Source organism: Haplochromis burtoni, unplaced genomic scaffold (genome assembly GCF_018398535.1).
Source record: "Haplochromis burtoni strain Fernald_Lab_line unplaced genomic scaffold, NCSU_Asbu1 Contig_215, whole genome shotgun sequence".
Taxonomy (NCBI): Eukaryota; Metazoa; Chordata; class Actinopteri; order Cichliformes; family Cichlidae; genus Haplochromis; species Haplochromis burtoni.
This window is the reverse complement of record NW_024582576.1, coordinates 639,294-663,249: the sequence shown is the minus strand read 5'-3', so window position 1 is coordinate 663,249 and position 23,956 is coordinate 639,294. Positions and strand designations below refer to the sequence as shown.

The following is a 23,956-nucleotide window of genomic DNA, read 5'->3' as shown; positions in this document are numbered from 1 at the left end:
GTCAGCTCATCATTAGATTTTAGCCAAAATCTTCACCCCAACCCAAACCTCCATGCCACTGCAAGGCCGTCATCTCAGAGCTCTCTGGGGATGACAGTGAAGGGACGGACGGGACTGGAGGCCTCCAACTCCAGGGCTGTCAAGAAGCAGTCGGGGGCCTGGTTGCAATCCCGAGACTGAAGAGCTTCACCCAGTCCACTCCACGCTTCGTGGGAGGTGCTGTGGATCTGAACCGCATCACGCAGAACCTTCTCGCCTAGGTGGACACGCCCAGTTTTCACCAGCAGACGGCCCTAAATGAACAGAATGATGGAGAGGTGCAGGAAAAAATTGTTTTACATTTACGTGCATCAATGTCACACTTCATAAGTTCTTTTCAAAACCTTAAAACTCTCTATGCACAGAAAGAAGTGTCCTGCTTAGAAAACAAAAACTGGATTTTTCTAAAACCTTTGGGGAAAAAAGTAACTAACGAGCAATGTTCCCTCTAATTTTTCACGTGTCTGAGCGAACACACAAACTCCCTGAGCGATCCCTTTGACCAATGTGAGCGACATCAGACGTGTGCACTCACATTTATGTTAGACTACTTTTAATTAACTGCTTTAGCCCACTTACAATAAAAATTAATAAATAAATCTTGTTCATGAACTGTGTAGTATGTTAACACTATTGGAAGTAAAAACACAACTTACTTTTTTTTATAATTTTTTTTTATAAAGCTCTGACTTGTATTATGAGTCTGAGTCTGTGGTCTGGGAGAGAGTCTGTAACTCTCTGTCTGCAAAATACAGTATATGATGACCAATGTTGGGCAATTAATTATATAGTTACTTCTTCAAAAAAGTAACTCAGTTTGGCAAACAACAAAGTTTTTGCAGCTATTTTTTTTAAATGCAGCCAAGGCGTTTTTTTTAAATAAACATTTCAAACTATTTACAGAACAATCAGCTGTTCTGCATCAAATCTGATGCCACACAAATTATTTGTGCCACTCCAAAACATAATTTCTGTCCACTATGAGATGAAGGAGAACAACAGCCTGATACCTGCAGGCCTGACAGCTGGAGATGTATCACTGCTGTAACACCTGTAACACTCAGCAGTCGCTTCATTGTTCTGACACACACAACAGAACTATTGACTACACTACACACTAACTACACACTAACTACACACTAACTACACAAGATTTATGCTAAACGTCTCAAATCTCTCACATCTCAAAACACCGCCGTCACTCCTAAAACTTCCCCCCGTTTCTTAACAACAAGATGCCACGTTGCCATACCATTTTTTGATTGGTCGACATGTTACTTTTTTGGACCAATAGGAAAGGGGGTGGGGTTTGTTTTTGCTCACAGGCCTTTTTGCTTATAAAACGCCGTTTTTACCGTTTCTTCCCGCAGTAAATATAAACAACGACAGTATTCAGGAAGAAAACCAAACATTGCAGATATTTTTATCACAACTTGGTTTTACGTGGCCTATCAACACAATTTAAAAACTGGTATAAAGTCCACACTTTTTCCGTCAGTTGTTCCGTCTGTCCTGCTCACATCTCCAATGGTTGTACACGTTGTCATTAACGTGGCTTCACTCCACATCAGCCACGCCGCTTTGCTAACTAAAACACCGGTGTCGGCACATAAGGACGCTGTCATAGCCTGTCAATGACGTTGATTGGCTGCGTATATACGCATCGGCTGAACTATGGGATAAGGTGGCATTGTTCTAATCCCATATGGGAGCAGCCAGTCACTTACTGACTAACACTGCAAAACATGATTGTTGAAGTATTAATTTTAATTTCATTTCAGGTTAGTTTTTTTTTGTGCACAACGCAGATTTTCTGTGCGCAGAGACCGTGCCAACAGTGCGCAATTGCGCACGTGAGCAGCTTAGAGGGAACATTGCTAACGAGTAAACTTATTTACATTTTTATTTTAAGATAGCTGGGTTTGACACGTTAAAACTGAATAATAATCACTTTCAAAAAGTTGGAGGATAAAAGCTGACCTTTGGCATACTCTAATCTTCACAGAATGGAGATTTTACATTTAATTTTAGTACCTAGTTGCTCATATTATGTTTTTACTCTAAATGTCTACCATCAAAACGCTTTATGGCATGATAAGATCAAGCTAGCAGATGGTGACTTTTTGCTAAAAACCCAAATCTTGGATTAGAATGCCTGCTGTCCTGCAGTCGAGTCAGGATGACAAAAAACAAAAACGGAAACAAGAGTTGTATTCAGCTGGGATTGTACAGCTGAAGGGAGAAAATCCACAAATGATGAGATTAGGAGCGACCTTCTGCAGAAAGATGATGCAGTATGTTAGTGTGCACACAGTAACACGTGCACAAGCGCACACATACGCTGATGAAAACTGATAGGGGGTTTAGGGTTAGCGAGAGAGACGGCCTGAAGGGATCCTTTAAGTAGATGCCAGTTACTTGCTCTTCCTGCAGATGATTTGCCAACGCAGACTGTCACTTTTTGAATGACTTAACTGTGTTTTACTGGGTTTGGGTTTGTCATAACATAATTATCAATTAATATATTTTCAGACGGAAATAATAAAAACTGTATTGTTTAGCATCTGTGTACCTTTTTTTTTTTAGCACAAATGCATGCCCAACACCGATAATCGAAGTCTGTGAGAAATCTCAGAATTATTGCGGACTCATTTTAACCTCTTTATTATTATAACAACAGTCACATGTTCCCAGAATGCTGTGTAACTCTATCCAGCCATACTCTACCGCTTATCTCCATTTGGACGCAGACATTTTATTCACCCCAGCTACCGCTTCCAATTAATCCAGGGGAATACTGAGTCGTTCCCAAGCCAGTTGAGAGGTATATTTTCTCCAGCAAGTCATGGGTCTGCCTTGGGGCTTCCTCCTGGTAGGACATGCTCAGAACACCTCGCCTAGGAGGCATCCAGTAGACATCCTACTCATCCTAGTCGGCTGGCTCCTTTTGATGTGGAGGTGCAGCGGCTCTTAAAGGACCGAGCTCCTCACCCTATCTCTAAGTGATAGCCCAGCCACCCTTTGAAGGACACTCATCTCCACCACTACAATAACTATTAGACAAAAATTGTAAGTTTTCCCCTTAAGCAGCATTAAAAAAAAAAAGTGTCCTGACTGATGTGAAAGTTACCTGAAAAGGTTTAATTCATGAGTTATTAAGTATTACCACTATAATGACATTGCTCTACCAAGTATGATTTTGCTAATCATCTCCCACGCTAAATGGTGCCTTATAAAAACTGCAAATTGTCTGAATGCATATGTGATAGATTTTGTAGGTAAAAGGTTACAGGGAAAGATAAAGGTTTACAATGCAGCTAGCATGTCACACTAGGAGTATTTGTTTACCACCACTGTTAGCCAGTGGCATCCCATGAGAGCTCATAACAGACCATTAAAATTTGCCATTGTAAAATGAATCTTTCTCCTTTCATGTTAAAGAGTGGTCTGCATCCATCCTTGAAATAACTACTATCTTGTTGCCTATTGTCTCTGGAAGCAAAATTTAACTCCGTTTCACAATGGTCTCACCCACAGGCCGTATCCAGGTCCCAATAAAAGGAGACCGGCAGCCTTTTCTGGTTGTTTGCACATGCACAACGTGGATAAACGTCTGGTTTTTGGCAGGAAACTGATGTGAGACGAGCATGCTAGACAAGCTGCTGTTAGCTCTGCTTTCACTGTCGAGATCAGTTACCGTCTGGCCATTGTGTGGAAACCTCTGTGATTTATGAATGTAACAGATAAGTTTGTTCTTACTATCTACCTAGGCCAAAAGACTCCACCAACACTTTAACATTAACATAAATCACTTGCTTGACTGAATGTACAAGATCAAACCAGCTGTTTTGTTAATACACCACTTTCATTTTTCAGTAATCGTTTTAATCCACCTGTACACACTGATGGTTAACCCTGTCACACAGTTTTCAAGTCTTTCAATTCAGCTGTAGTTTTTATTTTGTAAATATATTTAACATACTTTTTAAAAATCGAGGTCAAGCCACATACCACTGATGTTAGTCATGCTTACGTCTCACTACACACAAGAAGCTGTGCACTCCAAGTGAAACCACTGGTAAATGCATCCTCCACTGGTCTCTTGTAAGTTTTACTCATTACTAATATTATCAAAGCCTTAACAAAAGACTTTTTACCAAAAACACAGAGACCAGCTTATATCAGATTCACTGTTTCATGTATTCAGAACAATGTTATGGCCATTACTGGCAATCGCTGTCATTAGTCATCTTAAATGTCCCTTTTTTGCTTATTTACAGCTCCACGATTTTTGGACTCTACTACAGTAGCTTTGCATGATTCACTGTTGAGAATAATCCCTATTATTTAATACTGGGCGGTCATGTCGTTATGTAAAAATAAGGAAATATAACAATAATAAGGAAAAACTCTTTAAGCTTCACAAGTTCCAAACTTTGGCAAATTTTTAAGTTTACACAGATGGTACTAAATTGTCCGGAACATTCAAAGACATTGGTATGGTCCTGTACAGAACGTTATTTTCCCAAAAAGCTCATTTGTAGTGGGGGGTGACTATTACCTGAGGCTAGACCAGGAAGTGTGGTAGGTATGCTTGCACCCACTGGTTTTGCACTTCATGAACATACTCTATATACTATGTATACAGTATGTTCATAAACAATCCACGGTTTTCCTTTACAAAAAGCTGAGGAGAGGAAAGAATGAGCTATAGCTGGCATTTTTGGTAATCTGTAAGATCATTACCACTGATGTGCATATATTTAAAAAATGTATGTGCAAAAGAGAAGAACATTGTGGATGATAACTGTTGTCACCATGTTAAAGATCATACCACTGCTTAGGTTTTGTCGTTTTGTAGCACAGCTCCATGGGGAGTCTGACACAACACAACCTCATGCAACTGACCAACTGCACAGAGTCAAATCTGCCTCACATATAAGCATCGTCTAAAGGCGCGCACACAAGCTCCAGTGTCACATGCATACTCAAGGTGACAACAGGGAACGAGTCTTGCACAATCATCCCTTGACTTACTCTATCTGTTACACACACACACAGGCACACACACAAACACACACACAAACACACATACTCTGAGATGGCCTGAGGTCAGACAGACGAGTCTTGTTATGCAGTCTCTGCTCACAAGCTTGAGATTAATTGGGCTGAAATTCACAAAGCTGTCTAGGGGCTCTGATGCAACTTTCAATAAGAGTGCACACTCTGCCTTCCTTCTTTCCTTTGCTCTCCTTTTTCTCACTTCTGCTGGGTGGAATACATGGAAAAACAACAAAACTGTTGGTACGGAGAAATGCAGGATGTGCACACAGGTCTCCAAGCTTGTAAAAGTGTGTACAAACGTGTGCATCAGTGCACACATGTGCAGGGATGTATGATACAGTCCTTGCTGCTGGTTTGGTCACTAGCTTCCACATCTCACTATCTGTGCCCTTGTCTCCAAACTCACATTGGCTACATTGTTCCAACATTTTTTTGGTATTAACAGTTGACTACTGGACTAACACACACACCAACAGTCTTAGCCTTCCACTGTAAGTTATATCTTTTAGGCTGTTAACTATGGAAAAGTTTATGTTTATAGGTCAGTCAGCTTAACCGTACTGTACTTAATATACAGTACTGTGTTTTACAGGAAGCCATTTCTGTATTTAACTGACAGACATTGGGTTCCAGTAAATTTCAGTGTTTCTTGTAAAACACTGAAAAACTGTTTTTTCTTCTTTAAGTAAGATAAAAGGGCAGCTTGTGGAATGTGGTAAGCTCAGAATAACAGATGGGAAATGTCTAACTTAGGGGTATGAGGCGATTTAGAGGAAGTATGTTTCTAAGCTGCTTGTTGACAGTTTATCTGTGAAACCAAGGACACTCCTGTGTGGCGACTCTGGCTGCAGCAGGGAACAGTAGTTAGGGTGAATAGTCAATATGATTAATAAATATAGTGACAACATTAAGATCCAGACACAACATAATGCTGGATTTGCTTGTGAAAACCAGAAGCTGAATTTCCACTTTTGAGCAAATTGACCAATTGCATCCCATCGCTGTTGTTTTTTGAGGAAAATCATAATGATTATGAGCCCCATCCACTCAACATTTAGGACATATTATGCTGATGGTTTATAGTGCATTCATGGAGTAAATGAAATATGAACTTCAATTCCCCTCAAGTCAGAATAACAATATATAGGAAGAACGTAAGCCCAGTTAAATTCATGTATTGTCAGTAAAAAAATGAACATGCAATCATTTAACTAAGGCTGTAGTAATTAGTGTTCTCACTGCTGTAGCGAAACAGGCCTAGAAACAATGCAATCGGCTGGAAACCTCTGGTCTCTGGGGTAAAATGTATATTTACTGCAGCGGTAGTTCTGATAACAAGTCTGGTAAAGCCTTTATCTTCAAAACAGACGAGCACAGAAGGGGAAAGAACAACATTCACACTTAGGATACTGAGCCATCCAAAAAAGCACATGGATGTGATTCCAGGACCAGAAGGCCAAATCAAAACTAGAGCTTGCTAATTGACAGTTATTAGCAATTAGTTGGCTCCCCTCTTTTTCTAGTGAAGGAAACGATAACGTTTCTTGAGAACAAAACAGAATGTGACTGGCACAAACTCAAGAGATGATTAGCACCAGCATCTGGCTCACAACAGTGTTAGTTATGTCTCAGTCACAGTAGAATAAAAACAACAACCACCTGTGACAAGTAAGAAAATCAGTGTCTGAAATGTTTTCTTTCTGTGACTGATTGTAAACAGTTACAGTGACAAACTTACTGCACAGAGGTTGACCAGCAATGGAATAAATGACAAATGGTGACCACTGTGGATTAATAAGGTAATTGAACAGGTATTTTGATGGGAGGTAACTTGTTGCCAAATAATTGCAGTCTGACTCAGACTGACTGGAAACACATTTTTGAAATAATTGCTATTTCATTCATACATTTAGACAAATTGTCAACGCACTGGCATCAATCTGAGTTAATTGGAGACAATGAGTGCAACTCAGCTGTCATGCATCTCTTTGCTGGTTTCTGACTTTTTGCAAATCTCATATTTCACCTTGAAGTTAAATCACTGTCACTTTTCGTTTTGAAGTTTTAAAATTAAGTTTAAATTCTGAATTTAAGTTTTAAATCTCTGAAGTCATAACCGATTAGATATGCAATTTCTGCCAATTTATCACAGTGAATCACTGTTTTATCATAAACAGGTAACAGCTCTCATTTGATTGCAGACCGGTGGCAGACTGATAGTAGACTGACATCATATTTTATCTTCATCTTGACACACCAAACATGCTTTGAAGACGCCAACTGGCTGCAATTATTTACAAACCTGGTCCCCATCTTTGAAGCAAGCATTACAAAGCCAACAAGATCACATGGCCATTGTACTTGATCGCAGGGGTTTTGGTTGCACCGCAGTCTCCAACAACTATATTCCCCAGTGTGACTGTTCACTACTGACCAGACAAGATTTTAAGAAAGCATTTTGCAACATCTTCTTTGGCAATGAATGCACAGGTATGAGACTGAAATTAATGTCCTTGGAAGGAAAGCAAATGCATGTTTATGAAACTACTAAACTGAGAAATAATTTTAGAGAAAGAAGAAGAGGACAGATTCTTGCTGAATTATTACAAGAAGAGAAATCCAGACACAGGACATCCACTAATCAAAGGGCCGACACTCCTGCTGTCCACTTGTCTGAGGAAAACACAGTGAAAAATGCTGACGGTTAAGCCATTGTTGCCCAGTGTCATTGGTGTGCATGTGTGTGTGTGTCTGTCTTTGGATCAAATTTGATTAGAAATTCAGCCAGTACAAATAATATATTGTGAGTGAGTGGGAGAGAGAACAAACAAATTCAAAAGCATTTCAATTGCCATCAAATGTTTCTGGCATTACGTGGAGAAAACTGGTATCTAATAGTTGGTCTTTAATTACTCCCAGCCATCTGTCTCCAGTTTTACCTAAAGCTGATCTCAGTGAGCTTGGCAGCACAGGTTTGTTTCTTTTCATGCCGTTTAAGCACAACCGAACTGAGCTGAGCCAAACTCTACGAGTGGGCACTGGTGTTTTCATCAGTCTTTCAAGCCAATTTTTTTAAGCAAACTTTTGAAATGCTTCAAACTACAAACAACATTTAATTAAGTGAACGTCCTTCGACTAGACTGAAGAGAAGGGAAAAAAAAGGCTTCCTGGATGTCGCAAACAAGCACAACCAACAGAGATTTGATTATAGAATTGATTAGCATTGGGGAAATGAGTTCTTGTTCTTTGGTGTCAGCATTATTATATTATTCATATTCCATACAGTACAAAGACAAAAAGAGGACTTTGTAATACTCTAGCATACCAACTGTAGCTAAGCAGGCTCCCCGGACATTTATTAAGAATAATATTCATTCGATAACTTCTTCATTACCAAAAACTTTTTCTGCCTCAATTGTCCGTAGTCATCGTAGTTTGCATACAAAGTACTTGGATACAACGCAGCCTAACTCTTAAGCCAAACATAGATTAAAAAGGTTTGTGGAGGCAGAATAATGGTCACATACTTAAAGGGCATAAACACAAAATCATTTTGGGATAAGATGATCATATGAATATTTTCACAGTTTTAAAAAAAGGAATAAAAAAATTAACGTCTTTGAGACAGCGGAGAGACAGATGAACTCTAAATTTGGATTTGCAATCTGCTGTTGTCAGCCGTGCCGCCTACAGAGCTGTGACTGTCCAGACAATCCAGGAAATTAGAAGTTAAGGTACAAGTGGCTATATAGACCTGATCTAGAGAGAATTAAACGATCCTACAGTTTGGTATAGCACTCAAAACCATCTGCTGATCTATACACATCAACTACACACGAACAAGTCATGGCATAATACCCTCGCATTCAACCAAGACGAGAGACTTTACTTGAACTTTTAATCAGTCAAGTCTGGACGGGCAGGTATGGGCACAGTGAGCCAAGATTATTGTATTTACTAGAGATGGCACGATACCACTTTTTTATGTCCGATACCGATATCATAAATTTGGATATCTGCCGATACCGATATGAATCCGATATAGTGTTTTTTAATCAACAAAACTGTTTTTTAAATATCTTGCTGCATTTTGTATAAGTTCATACTCGAGTTTAAAACAACAACTACACTAAAGCTATTCTGTTATACCTGTATGCAAAAAAAAATATTTCATAGTTCAGCAATACTGATCAATCTAATAAACTTAGAACCTACACCATCCTCCCTATTCTGGTATTTTAAAGAGTACTTAGCGTAAATATTAAGCAACCTAACTAATAGGGTTCCAACTCCCAGCAACAACAAAAATAAATAAATAAAAAATAGGGAACCACCCCTCACGCTCCACCTCATGATGCTTAATCGACGTAATCAACCTTAATTTGATGCAGTGTGAAAAAAAATGCACAGAAATCAATTATTTTTCAAGAAATATTAAATAGATTCAACATCTTTCTTCAACAGAAATTGCAGACTGCACAGATGGTACCTTCCCAAAGGAAAAAGTACTATAGCTTACTAGGGTATATATATTAGACTTAATAGTCACTATATACAGTAATTGACTTCTATTCATTTTACATCAAATTAAAACTTTGGGTGTAAGATTCAGATAATTATTTATTAAAAGCTAGACATTTTAAATGAGAATAAGAAAGAAAAGTATGTCTTTGTGCCCCCTTTTCCCTGTTAATGCCCTATCGGCCCCCCTGGCTAAACTTTGCTAGATCCGCCCCTGCACAGTTACCAGCCGTCAGCTACGTAGAAAAAGATCCTGGTGTAGAAAGTAATATTAAATAAATTCTAACAACAGCTGATCAAGCTTAAACGTGCTGCTGTTGTTCAGCCGCTGGTTTCCTCTTTCTGGTGCAAAGTGGGCCAAAAACAAACAAGAGAGACGGACTCGCGACAGAAAAGCCGATCAGCTGATCATTAAGCAGTTTCATGATTGAAGTAGCAGCAAGAAGAGGCAGTCGCTTGTTAAGCTTAACGCAGGAATGCTTTACAAACATTCAGAGATGGACTTACACACTTGCTTTACTTCTCTCGGGGATAACTTTGTCGGAGATGAAATGCCGGGTTGCTAGCGAAGCTCCAAATGCTATCCAGACCACCGACAGGTCCCGCATGCCACAGCCGCTCTATCACGTGATGCACACTGCTCCGACGTGCTAACGTTCTGAGGTGAGTTACGGCGTGTTGCAAGTTTTGTGAGGTGCTTTCGTGATATTTAATGGATCGGATTACATTTTTTATTTTTCTCCGATATCCGATCCAGTAATTTAGGTCAGTATCGGACCGATACCGATACGTAATATCGGATCGGTCCATCTCTAGTATTTACCTCTGCCATGTTGACGTGTCTTTGACTGGTATTGGATTAATATTAAGTAGTGCTGTCAGCATTAATCTTGTTGAAATGACGTTAACGCCATAACTGCATTAACGCGGAAAATCTCTGTTAGCAAGTTAACGCGTATCGCCCCGTGCATGGGGCTGCATGGCGCTAATGCGTTAATGAGCTAACCGCGCTAAAGCGTTGACGCCGTGCAGCCCTCGCACGCGGCGATCCGCATTAACGAGCTAACGGAGATTTGCTGCGATAATGCGGTTATGGCGTTAATATCATTTTAACGAGATTAACGCTGACAGCAGTAATATTAAGTTTACTGTTTCTTCCATTGACAGCTCAGTATTTTGGGAGGCAAGTTGAAGCAGCTTTTCGAGGTTGTTAGACGCACCGCCATTCTTCAGTGTTTATTTCATAGAGCAAAAGTAAAGCAGAAGAGGAGCTTTGAGTTGTGGAAACGTATGTTGATTGATGAGATGGTGAATGTAGTGTGGGCACCTATCATTAGAAAATATATTAATGCTGGTATGCAAGAGCTCTTAATGTTACCCTTAAAAAAACCAAACAAACAAACAGTAAATAAACACCAAGAACAATACGTGGAGAAATGAACCGAAGGCAGAGTCCAGATGTGTGGAGAACTATGACTTCAGTGAAATATGAAACTCTTTATACAGATCCCATCAGCTTGCTCAGAGTCATCCACCACTTGGCAAACCAACGTAGAATGAACATGTACAGCTTCAAACGTCCAAAACAGGGGGTGACATTGTGTTGCCAACTGCTGGCCAGCCATTATATCTCTTTATATTTTGAAGGCATCGGGTACTAAAGGGTTAGAAGGTATCTAGTCCCACTAGGACCTCCACAGTGGGTTCTTAACCCCAGGCTGTCTCGAGATACTTTAACCTTTAATACAACATACAGTGCGATAATTAGGGAACTTTTCAACGGCGATACCTGACAGAGGTGCAAATGTCTAGTTGGATCGGACGCAAGATGGTCTTTAACTTCCCAGCTCACTACAGTCTATTCGATGTGAGATTGTGCTGTTGTGCAAAAAAGTGCGCCAATACTCTCCTAGAGGTGCTTCCTGCACCCTCTATCCAGGCACCTTCCTGTAGTGCAAACCCATCTGAGCTGGACTATTTTCTGTTGTGCTTTGAGTGTCTGACAGGACACTTAAGAAACTGTCAAAAGGCCCGATGCTCTTATCTAAACCTAACAGTATAACTTATTTCACACAAGTATTCCTTGAACTGAGAACTGTAGAAAATATTCTGACTCAAGGTTGCCAAAAGGTTCATGTGTGTCATGATAATCTACATACCGACTGGCTGTGATTTTATATCCAGCATTCAAGTAGTTGAGCGGTAAAATTCCTGTTCCTAGCTCTCAAACAGAAAGGGAATAAGCAAGTTTTGGTAGAGGTGTTCCTCAAAGTGTACAAAAGGCCTGCTGTCCCATCCTGATCTGTTTGGCATCGCTGGTTAATTTGGATGTCCAGGAGAATTTAGTACATAACACACACTCCTACCGAGATTAAAACATTTTAATTAATTACTTTCACTTTTGTTGGGGTGATATGACCACACAAATCTTCACGCACCTGGATGGCATGTTTGTGTGTGTTTGTTTGGGGAAAAAGCAGCACATACAGTGCGGCTACGGTTGACTCCTTCAAGTACATTCTCACCTTACAGCACATTACATCGCCTATATAAATATATACTGGAACAAAGACCGACGCACAAACTTGCACGAACACACGTACCGACTTGGAAAGAGGAAAAGAATGAAGGACAGAGTTGATACTGGAGTCTCAGAAGTAAGGAAAAGAAAGAAAGAGAGGAAGGAAAGAAGTGTGAGTGAGCAAGAACGAGCTAAACTGAGAACAATGAACAGAGAGAGAGGGGGGGGAAGGGGAAAAAAAGGAGAGGCGTCAAAGAAAAAGGAAAAAATAAGTGAGCCCAGATGAGCCATACATAGCAACGGAGGCACCAGCCAACTCCCAATTGTCTTTCTTTTTGCACCCCTCCCCGCATCCACCACCACCACCAACTCACCCACCCCATCTTCTCACTCTCTCACATACAGTCAGTCTCTCTCTCTCCCTCTCTCTCCATGGTTATCAGAGGTCGTGCTCAATAGAATAAATTTCCCTGGTTGCTAGGCAATCCCATAAAGCGGCGAGAACGAGCAAAGTGATATAAATAATGTATTTGCATTATCTAATCAGCTGACAACCACCCCCTCCCACACGCAGAGAGGAGAGAGAGTGCGAGCGAGTGAGACAGGCATGGGGGGGGGGGATTTGATAATTGGAACGCGATTAATTCATTGAGCGCAAAGCCTTCGTCCTTGAGAGTATGCATGCATATGTGAAGCTGTGTACGAGTATGGGTTTGTTGGAGAGGGCCGAAAGTAAAGTGTGCGGCTGACTCAGAGCGGGCTCCACTACAGAGCAGGAGAGATGAGATGTGGAGGATGATGGGAGTGGGTCAGATTCATTGCATACCACGCCGGAAGCAAGGCTGGGCCATGTTTCAGGATCAGCTAACTGTCAGAACACAAACACACACGCGCACATGCCACACATACGCACAAGTCGACCAAATGCTTACCATAATGAGGTTAACAGCACAAACAGACAAATGTGTAATAGCTACTCCCATGATAGACAAACGTAATGCATGCTCAGTTGTAGCCAGTGGACTGCAGCGATCGAGAAATTAAACTGAAAATCCCGGTCTCACACACACACACTTGCACACTTGCAAACACCATACTATAGTCATATACTGGTTTCCCTCACTACCGCACCCTCCATCCATCCAAAAATACTCCAAAACCAGCAGCTGACCAGAGCAGTGAGTCACCGTCTGATGGCTTCGTTTCTTTCCCTCTCTTACAGAGAAACCATGTGGACACAGTTGATGCTAACATGAAGTGCAGTGAGTAAAGAAGTGTGCGGGTGAATAAGGGAAGATGGTAGCCACATTGCATGGGTTGGTGAGCTTCTGCATCGATTCCAGTAATGGGTTTCTCTTACTCACATTTCCTTTTCCCCGTCTAACGTGGGTAGAGTGGAAAATCTACACGATTCTGTGTTATAAAGGACTCATGTCAAAGAAAATGTCTTAGAACTTTGAAAAACTTTGGTGGCTTTTGGATAATTCGGCTAATCAGACATAATCACCTTTCAATTCTGGTTTAATGCGCAGGCATGTGGATTGGGCGTGACGCTCTTAGCTAAATCTAACAGTATAACTTTTTTTCACAAAAGTATTCCTTGAAGAGGAAATGTGATTTCAAATGGAACATCAGACTCACAAAGCCTTGCTGTAGGATTCAATTAGGCAGGACAAGAACCCACCGTGGAAACTTCACAGGCTGTTAGGAGACTTAGACCTTTCTCTGCTCCTGGTTCTGCTGGAGGTTTCTTCCTTTTTAAAAAAAGCTTTTCCTTCCCATTGTCTCCAAAGTGCTCGCTCACAGAGGGTCGTCTGATTATTTTCCCTGTATTATTGTAGGGTCTTTACCTTAAAATGTAAAGGCCCTTGGGGCAACTGTTGTTGTGATTTGGCTTTATATCTATAAAACTGAACTAAACTGAACTGTATTGAAGCTAACAGTTTAATGTCAGTGACTTTTGAAATGAAAATTATTCAGACAACGCCTGCAGCATTTCAAGAAGACTGCTGAATGGTGACACTAGCTTCTGAGCTTTGTCACACTTTTTAACTTAAAAAACAGACTATAGCTTACAAAATTAACATCATGTTGTTTTAAATAAGACGTGAAACTAGCAAGGAAGCATTTACTGAGAGGATAGATCGAGTCAGCAGCCGTTTTTCTGTTGACTTCTAAACATACACTGCTTCTTGCAATCCGATGAGTCTCCCCCTACTGGATGTAAGAAACATTACACGTTTAAGGTAGTTATGCACTGGCTTCACTCCTAAATCTGGAAGCAACGTATCTTTTACAGTTTATATGCAGCTTAAATGACTTTAAGAAAGGCCCCCGATCTTTTAGTGAAAGCAATGTAGACAGTGCAGTACACACTGAGCACGCATGATAAGCCCACGGAAACCACTTGTAAACAGGCTCCTAATGAAATTGCATTTCCACAATAAATATCAGATCACATTAACTGTTGAGCCACAGAAATGTGACATCTATAAAGTATAGTTACCATGAAAACATCTTAAGGACATTCATGGAAAGTACAGTAGGTACTTTTGCAGAATAATAACTGAGGTGTAAGAATATCTACCAAGAATATCTTAAGAATTCCCCTTAAGGCACAGCAGAAAATGGGCCACTGGCACACAAAATATCCACAGCAGATACTGTGTAAAAATAAATGGATGAACGCAGAGCCGCACAGCACCACAGAGTAACTGTAGGCTCATTTCTGGCCGGCTGATGCAAGTCACAAATATGGGCAAAGCTCCAAATAAAATGTCCCACACATTGTCCCACAGGCTCCATAACAATGCAAGAATGCAGTTATTTACTGCAAGCCTCCATTAGCATGCCTAACATAGTATAGTCCATAAACTTTAGTGTTCTACAAGCAGAATTTTTGTATTTGGGTCAATTTGTGCCTATTACAATGTGTGCCTCTGTCCAAGTGTACACATATAGTTTACTTAAAAAAAGCAAGCCCAAGTAGTCCACATGTGCTCCAAATCCGTGGAGGAAGGCTGGCATACACAAACACAGTCATGCCTAAACACATGCACATGCGTACACGTACTCAAACACTCAGACTGAGAACACATCTGTCCTGTAAGAGACCCAGAGACAGACGCTGCCAGCTGGCTTTGTTTCAACTTCTCACCCCCTGGGATTGGTTCTCCCACAGGCCAAATATGGAAGAGAAGCGTACCTCTGTCTAACCCAGTGGGACTGCACTTCTACGCACACAGACACACGCACATGCATCCAAAAGTGCGCTGTAGGAGCAAAAGCACTAGCCTTATGTGGTCACAAGAAGGCTAAAGTGATATCAGCCAGCACATCTCCGGTCACTATGGAGACCGCAGTCATTGTGTGTGAGTGTGTGTGTGTGAGTGTCGAGTGCTGCGTCTTGGATTTGAGGAATATCCCTCTCTGGTTCGTTCACTGTGACAACAGAGTCAGTTCAAAGGTCAGAAGAGCTGTGGTTAATCCTGTGGATCATCTGGAAGACAGACTGAGAGAGCGAGAGAGAAGCGAGGGAGTGGGTGGAAGTGGGCGAGAGAGGATCTTTACAGTGCGGCAGTGAGAGAGAAAGAGGATCTGCTGGGATGAAAGAAATGTGGGGGAGTGATCAGGAAAGAGAGAGTGAGTCTTTAAGCGCTATTTTTCATTTGCTGGTGATGGAGCGAAATTTGTTTGCTTCTATTTTCTGAAATTTCAGGTTTGCCTGCAACAAATTGGCACGTCTCAGAGGACGACAGCAACGCACCGCGATAAACAGGACTGAACCACTCAGAGTTCTGACAATGACACAGTACAGCACGCCACAGAGGAGAGAAAGACTACACGATTACAGTATGAACAGTATGAGGCAGTATAAGTGTACTATACTTATAACAGTGTAAGTACTATTAGCAGCATATGGCAAACTTTAAAAAATGCGCTTAGTTAAACAAGAAAATTCCAAATTAACTTGCAGTACAACTAAGTTTCTGAGGCTAATATAATCTACAGCCGTTTGAAACATGAGGGATTTGTTTTGCTTCTAAAAGAGCAAAGAAGCTACCATTGCTAATATTAGCAGCTAATAAGCATCTGTTACAATTATAGCCTTTATGATAAAGGCAACATCACCCACTGGTTTGCTGTCCTGCTGTGAAGCTTCAAGCTGTGCCTATGAGACCATAAACTCGTCAGGAAAGTGTTCTGAGGTCATAGATGAAGCTGAGGGCTGCTTTCACACAGATTCCTACTTAGGTTTTGCAGATGCATAACCTCTAACCACGTGACGTTACTCTTCCACCATTTCTGACGTGTGACAATCAACAATTTAAGCTCAAATGAAAAGAAAAAGCCAGTCATACTGGCCTACAGACCAGCCCGTTGTCACTCAAGAGGCGAACGCAAAACCTTCTGCGTTCTTATGCTACACGCCTGGTTATGGATGAAATCCAGTAGAATGACTCGTTCCAGCCATGTATTCCAGCCCTGACCCTAACCTTATCCCTAACGTTAACCAGAACTTTAATGACGTTAGATAGTGTTTTACAAAGCGATTTAAGTAAAATGAACAAGCATGTGTAGATTCATTCCAAATGGTTCTCATGTTTCCTCATTTTTCCGATCTCGTAATATAGGGACATGTTGGGTGCCCGGAAGCGTAACATATCGACGATTTGTCACCTAGCGTAAAATGTTACACTTTGGGAGTAAGAACATGTACAGACAGGTCCACGAGTATGTGGCAAGCACCCATCACAAGGGGAAAATTCCTTGAATGATTGCAAGTGGTTGCTGCAGGTTGATGGGAGTCGCTAGGAAGTCACATAATCATAGAGATGGAAAGTGTTCCTCCTGGCAACCATCTGTCACTAGGGAGAAATGTGTGTTCCTGCATGGGTTGGTGAAAACATCCTCGTTATTGCTTTGCTTGCTAACATAATGCAGTGGTTGTAGTTTGAATGGAAGCAAAGTCCTTGTCTACAAACACAGCTACTCTCCGAGCTCTAATGAAACTGTGAAAAGTGCAAAACAAACAGGAAATGGAGACTGTTCACCAGTCGTGTTTAAGAAGTAAAACTCCTTAAACATGACTGTATCTGTGGAGCAAAACTTTTACTTTGAAAGTGAACCTTCTCCATTTCTGATTTGTGCCACACTTTTTTAAGTTGTACTATGACTCGCCTAGTAGTTTGCAAGATTTTTCAGACAAACGCAGCCAACTGTAGCAATCTGTTAGCAACCAAAGCAATCACTGTAGGGTTTTTTGTTTTGTTTTTTTGGTGGAGCACCTTCTTTAAATCCGATTTCACCCAGTGAGAGCCAGCAACCTCTAGGAACCACTGCCAACCAGTCGGGCAAATGCACATTCTTCTCTATCAGCCAGTGATTGTACCACATCCAGCACGGCAGACAGCTCTCATGCAATGTGCAAATCACACCCTGTGAGAAACCACAACAGAATCTGTCTTCATTTTTGCATTCAGAGCAGTCGCCGCCTGCTGGTTTGCAGGTTTAAAGTAAATCCGCAGCCGCTTCATTTTATGTACACTATACTGGCAAAAGTATTCACTCGTCTGCATTCACACACATATGAGCTTGACTGACGTCACATTCATAATCTATAGAGTTTAAAATGATGTCGAAATGTGATATAACAGCTTAATCTGGGAAGGCTTTATTGAAGTTTTTGACCGTTCTCCCAGAAGCACATTGATGAGGTCAGCCAGTGGATGTGGCTGGAAAACAAGAATTCAATGATTTGGATGGGTGAGTGATTACTTTTGTTAATACAGTGTATAGGTTATAGTTTAATACAGTAACTGAATATAAAAGTGCTAAGAGCTCAAATTCATCTGTGTCTTGAGTCCTGTCTTTAGTTGTTTGATCAGATGGATTAAAATCTATATAATAACTCAAAAAATTGTTTAAATATCAAATTAAAAATGTGTGCGCACACTGCCATGTTGCTACTGTGTATATAAGAACATGTGACCACAGTGGGACATGGTTTAGTCTGACTGACAAAAGTCCTCTGAAATGTACTTTTATCTACACGTATTGCGGTGTTGTTGCGAGGAAAGCCTTTTCCTACTCTTTGGGAGGCGTGTTTATGAAGGCTGAAGGCAGCTGATGCAATTTAACTGTGACGTAATTTAACTTGGTGAATTTTGAGAAAACGTTTAACTTCATTAAACAGCCCTACACTGTCTGAGTCAGAGCGTGTGAGCTAATCCACAGCAAGTCCAAATGTAAAAGATCTCGCATGAAGTACACTTTTATATAACTTAGCTCAGTCAACTAAAAGTACTGAAAATATTTCATTAATATATGTGTGTGTGTGTGTGTTTTTAGCAGACATCAAATAAGTGTTTGCACATGTTCCACTTGCATATTACATCAGTTTTGATTTAATTTACTCAATTATAGCATTTAAACATGTCACTGTAGCCAATCATGTGTTTGTGTGCATGTTTGTGAGAGAGGATACTGAACACCATGTTTGCATGTGTGACACTTGAAAGAGCAGAGCGTTACATAAGTTCTAACTTGATTTTGCAGCCTCTAAAGCATCCGCTGTCTCTCACCGTGTGCACCAGTATCCGTTCTCCTGTAGGATGCATGGCCAGGGCCTCGTCATACAGGCCTTTGGCTTCGTCCAGGTGGCCCCGGAGCTCGGCCAGGCGGCCCCGCTGCAGCAGCACAGAGTGAGAGTTGGGGAAGAGCGAACTGGCCTCGGCTATACAGAACTGAGCCTCCTTAAGCCGACTGTCTGCCATGAACAGCTCTCCTGCAGGATGACAAGGAGAGAGAAGTAAAGAAAGGAGGTGAAAAGGTCAAGAGAGGAAAAGAGGTGGAGGGGGGAAAGAAAAAGGACAGAATGACAGAGGAGGGAAAACAATAAAAGCAAGGAAGTGATGAAGCAAAGATGGAGAGCCAGAGAAAGAAAAAGAGGAGAATAAGAGTATTAATGCCCTGAGTAACCCTGTGACAGTGACTGTGATGAACTTTGCTGTGAGTTCAGCAGCATCATGTAAAAATAATATCTGTGCAGTGCTCAAATACTACACACAACCACACACACACACACACACACACAAACACACACGCAAACCATGAAAGTGAGAGTCGGAGCGATGTAGTGGCTGAAAGTCATGAAGCTGTTGCCTAATATGGCCATCACATATTAAAGCTGCCTGCCTCCTTTCTTTGCTGCTGGGAAGATGAGGACAAACCCCACACACAAATGTTTACACACACAAAGTCAGAATCACGCCCACAAGCACTTTACTCTCCAATAAGACCTCAAAAATAAGAGCTGACCACAGGACCTGCCCCCTCAGCTGGAGCAGACCAATGTGCGGACCGGACGCTTCAGCGAGACCTGTCAATCATTTACGTGAGAGGACATTGGGTCAACAGGCAGAGAAACCCTGAGAAGGAAACCCTTCAGCTCTAAAACACTGACAGCATTGTGCGCACGTGTTACAGAGAGGGCTGTTGTGCAAATACATCGAGAGAGCCGTCTGCTCCCGAGTGCAGAGAACCCATGTGTGTGTTTGGTAGCGGATGTTTTGTTTGTTTACCTGTGTCTCAGAGATGCACAGATGGGAAATACTTAGTGCACGCATGCTACCTCTGCGAGATGAGAAAACAAAAAAATGGAAGAAAAAAAACAAAAACCCTTTTCAGCTGCCTCAGGGTTCCTTTTCATGGCTTCATTTTGGGGAAAAAGGTTTCAGTGAGCGATTATGTAAGACTTTCTCCTGCTGCTCATAGGAAAAAACTGTTAGATCAGTGCCTGCATGCACAGAGAATATTTATATGTTTAGAGCTAAGTATGTGAGTCTCGCATACTGCTAAATGTATTCCTTTTAAAGAGCCGTGTGTGTGTGTGCGTTTTTCTGTTAGGCCAAAGAGAATGTAAGATAAGAAGAGGAAGTGACCGATGAGAAGAGGAATGCTATGAAAGAATGAAGGGGGGGGGATTGGTGTCCAGCCTTGAGCCAGGGGCCACACCCTTGGTTTCTCTCACACACACACTGCTCTCAGCAGATGAATAGCAGAGGCTCAGAGGTTACACATAGAAAATAACCTTCAGATTACACAAAGCCACGGGGGACGTGACCGCTTGGCTCCATTCAACCCCTCTTGTGTCGTAAAGCATCGAATACAGCAAAGGCATCTTCGCTGTGTGCATTTCCATTCTTGCCTCTCATGGCTCATCCACTCAAGCCAAGTGCAACAGATCCTCGGCCTTCATTTCCTGCTCATGCTCTGCTCTTTTATGTGAACTTCCTCAGGCAGGCTGAAGAAGGGTGGAGGCAACAGCAATATGGATAACTGAGCATTGTCTCCTTAACAGAGCAGTGGCCAAATGTATTTAAGCACTGAGACACGTCAGTGTCAACTATTCAGCTATTTCATTTTAAACACCAACAAGCCTGCAAATAGATATTCTCTTCCAAAAATCTGCTATACTGTAATGCTGCGTTCTCCAGGGTTTCGCATGTAGCAAAATTAATATTCTCTGAGAATTTCAGTGACTGTTGTGCCCGAAACAAAAACGCACGCTCACAATGAACCGAACGCACAAACAGTGTCTCACTCCCTTGAGCGACTGAAACTCATCTGAGCTGATAAACAGGTCAGCAAGGCGTTGGAAGACAGCGAGGCTGCACAGCTTTCTTTCATTGCAACATCGCACATTCATTAAAAGGTGCCAGCGGAGATTGTATTTGTATTTACTGTAGGGTTACCTGGATTTCTTTGGTGAGGGCATCACTGACACATAGTCGAATGTTTCAATAGCTATTGAGGCAATTACTGTAAAGACACATTTGCATCTGGTGTCTGAGTGAGTTAACTCAGTTGCCATTTCCAGTTACTTCCTGTTTTATTTTGAAAAGTATGCCCTGTTGTGGTATCAGGTACTGGTACTGCTCTGTGACATCACCAGAAAGACCTACGCACAGTGCTTAGATAACTTCTTAGACTGCCACACACTGTATGATTTATGCCTCAAGCTGCTCTAAATTAACAGAGCATCATGGACAATTATTTATAACACTACATTATGTGAACTACAACTCAAATGCTCCTTTTACAGTGCATAGTAGCATAAAGGAACTAAAATCTCCACACGTTCGACGTGGATGTGATTGCTCTCTGTTGTCATTATCATCTAGAGAAAGTGAGGCAGATCTATGACATTGGTCGAAGTTCACTGAAAGGACTACCACAGAATTTTTTATGGTTGCCACAGGATGAAGACTACTTACTTTGAAGGTCCCCTAATATTTGCCTCAGCATGAAGTCAACAATGTAAGTTTTAGGTTTTCAATAACTATCAAACAGTTTACCAGTAATTTGCTTCAGTCATTCATTTTGCTTAAAAGCCCCTTTTCCATTAGTACCCACTCGGATTGACTCGGCACGGTTCACTACGGTTTAAGGGTTTTCCATTAGATAACAGTACCTGGTACCAGATACTAAAATAGTACCTGCTCGGCCGGGGTTATAAGCGATCTGAGCAGGTACTAAAATGTGACATCATCAGACTGCATGCCAACAATTGGCTGGTCGGGGAATCACTCAGTGAGCCATGAGAGCATCTCCTTCACGGAAATCAAAACCACCAACAACGCCGTGGTCCCCGAGTCTGACGAAAAGCTACAGACCAACCAGCAGGTATACTGTTGCGTCGACATCCACCTTTGTTTAAGCGTTCGTGGATCATGCTAATTACGTCACGGGACGCTTGGACACATTACTATAACAACAACCACTCTCATTGGGTGAGTAGGTACTAATGGAAAAGGGGCTTTAGTGACTCGAGTCACAATCTTTTTGCAATCTTTTTACATGAGCTACAGACTGGCTTTAGTGCTTACTGATAAACATTAGCATGCCAGTATACTGAACCAGCAGTGTGAACAAGGTAATCTATCAGCTAACGTGTTAGCATGGTGTTTTAGCAGACAGGTGCTGCTCATGAAAACACTGTCATGCTTTGCTGAGCTGTGGCCTCGTTGTCTACTTCATAGCTTTTATTTGAAAAAAAAAACCCGGATGACTAAAATGGTTTCTTACTGTTGGGCTTCAGATCACTAGGATAAAACATTGAATCTGATTCATTTGTCCAGCAAAGTTAATGCAAGCTTTGTCTTTATTTCATTTTTAGTTCACCAGTAAGTTAAAGCTCATGGACCCCAACATGGTTTCACGATATGGGCTGACCTTGTATCTCAGATGAGGATGAAAAGAGGTTCAAATCCCAAAAGATCCCAACCACAATAATTCCTGAAATATCATTTTCATTCAAGTGTGCGCTCTCATACCAGCCTGCAGCCAAATGCGTTCCAGGATGGTCCAAATATAGGTGGGCCCATGGCGACGGGTAGAGCTGAGGTCTGACACCTCGGACAGAGCCGCTTCAAGACGGGATAGTGCAACTGACGAAGGACTTTGTGAACCTGAAGCAGGATCATAGGTAAGAAATGGGAGCTGTTAGTGCTGCAAATGTTTCCTCATCTTGCACATTAAACCAACTAAACACTAAAGTGGTGATTTACAACCTGAACAATGAATATGCATATGTTAGCATTGATGAGAAGCAGACAGAAACTGTGTTTTCTTCCGTAGAGAAAAAAAAAAGTAAAATATTTCAAAGCCAGTAACTATAATGTCCTGAATCCCTGAACACTAAATGTGCAGGTTGCAGATCCTTCTCTAAACACAGGTGTGAGTCACATCATTGATATTTAAACAGCACATCTGGTTTCCGGAACTGGGTTGCAGACAAGCAAACAGGGCTTTTAATCCAGAATAGGTCAAAAGCTGGGGGATTTAGACTGACCTACAAATTCACCTTTCTCACTGCTATTTACCCAAAGCCATAGAGAGAGCAGGATGTGTTTAACTTAAACTAATCAATTCGGCATGTTGCAATCCAAATATGCACAGTGACATGTCGTTTCTAAAAGATTTGAGCAAGCGAGAGAACAGACCAGTGGAGGTGTCCTGGAAGTCAGGCAGGGTGAGGTGGATGGAGGGTTTCCTGCCGCTAGGGCTGACCTCTGTCCTCTCAGGCATCGGTATACTGCTGCTGTCATCTGTCTCGCTGTAACACATCAGAGAGGACATTCACATGTACTGTTTTTGTTTTTATCCGTGAGATTCCACCTGTGACTGAAATTAAAGATCAAGTCCATCTTAAATAAATTGGCTTTAATACACATAATTTGTGTATTACAGCTCGCTTGCTAATAATGAAAAGGAAAAGCAAAGGTGTGCGATAGCCAGGTCCTCCTTCTGCTTTTAGCATTTTGCTATGCTAAAGGTTATGCTAAAGCTAAAAAGCATCAATGACTCACTTTTAACATGAAGGCAGCATAAAGGAAAAATAAGTCAGGAAATGGTTAACTCTTAAATCAGTATTTTAAATAATAGATAGATAGATAGATAGATAGATAGATAGATATTCTTAAACATTTTGAAATAGCTAGGCTAGCTTAAATTACATTGTTCTGAAAAGTATTTGTCCATTTTTAAAAATACATATTTGTACAACATTTTTCCTTAATAAATGCAGTCTCAAAAATTGCACATTAAAGTTTATTAGCTTCCTCAGTTCTTTCCTCCTGCATCTTTTCTCTGTATCAAGTTAGAAGGAGAGGTCAAAGAAAAAAGCCAATGAAACATGAGCTAGCGAGCTAACTGTGTAGTAGAGCTGGGCGATAAAACGATAACGATATGTATTGCGAAATACATTTTTCTCGATAGAAAAATTAAACTATTGCGATAGACCTCGCC

At 41.2% G+C, this 23,956-nt stretch overlaps 1 protein-coding gene across 1 annotated transcript in view; it reads right to left on the bottom strand.

The window, feature by feature from the left end:
- The window catches only part of ttc7a (tetratricopeptide repeat domain 7A), a 70,876-nt gene continuing 46,920 nt past the window's right edge, over nucleotides 1-23,956 (bottom strand). Inside the window, exons 18-21 of the mRNA XM_005936855.2 lie at nucleotides 23,152-23,264; nucleotides 22,483-22,617; nucleotides 18,730-18,932; nucleotides 1-293 (exon numbers count right to left, since the gene is read on the bottom strand). Of these exons, the coding sequence (XP_005936917.1) occupies nucleotides 75-293; nucleotides 18,730-18,932; nucleotides 22,483-22,617; nucleotides 23,152-23,264 (670 nt within the window). The 3' untranslated portion in view covers nucleotides 1-74. The remainder of the gene's footprint in view (nucleotides 294-18,729; nucleotides 18,933-22,482; nucleotides 22,618-23,151; nucleotides 23,265-23,956) is intronic.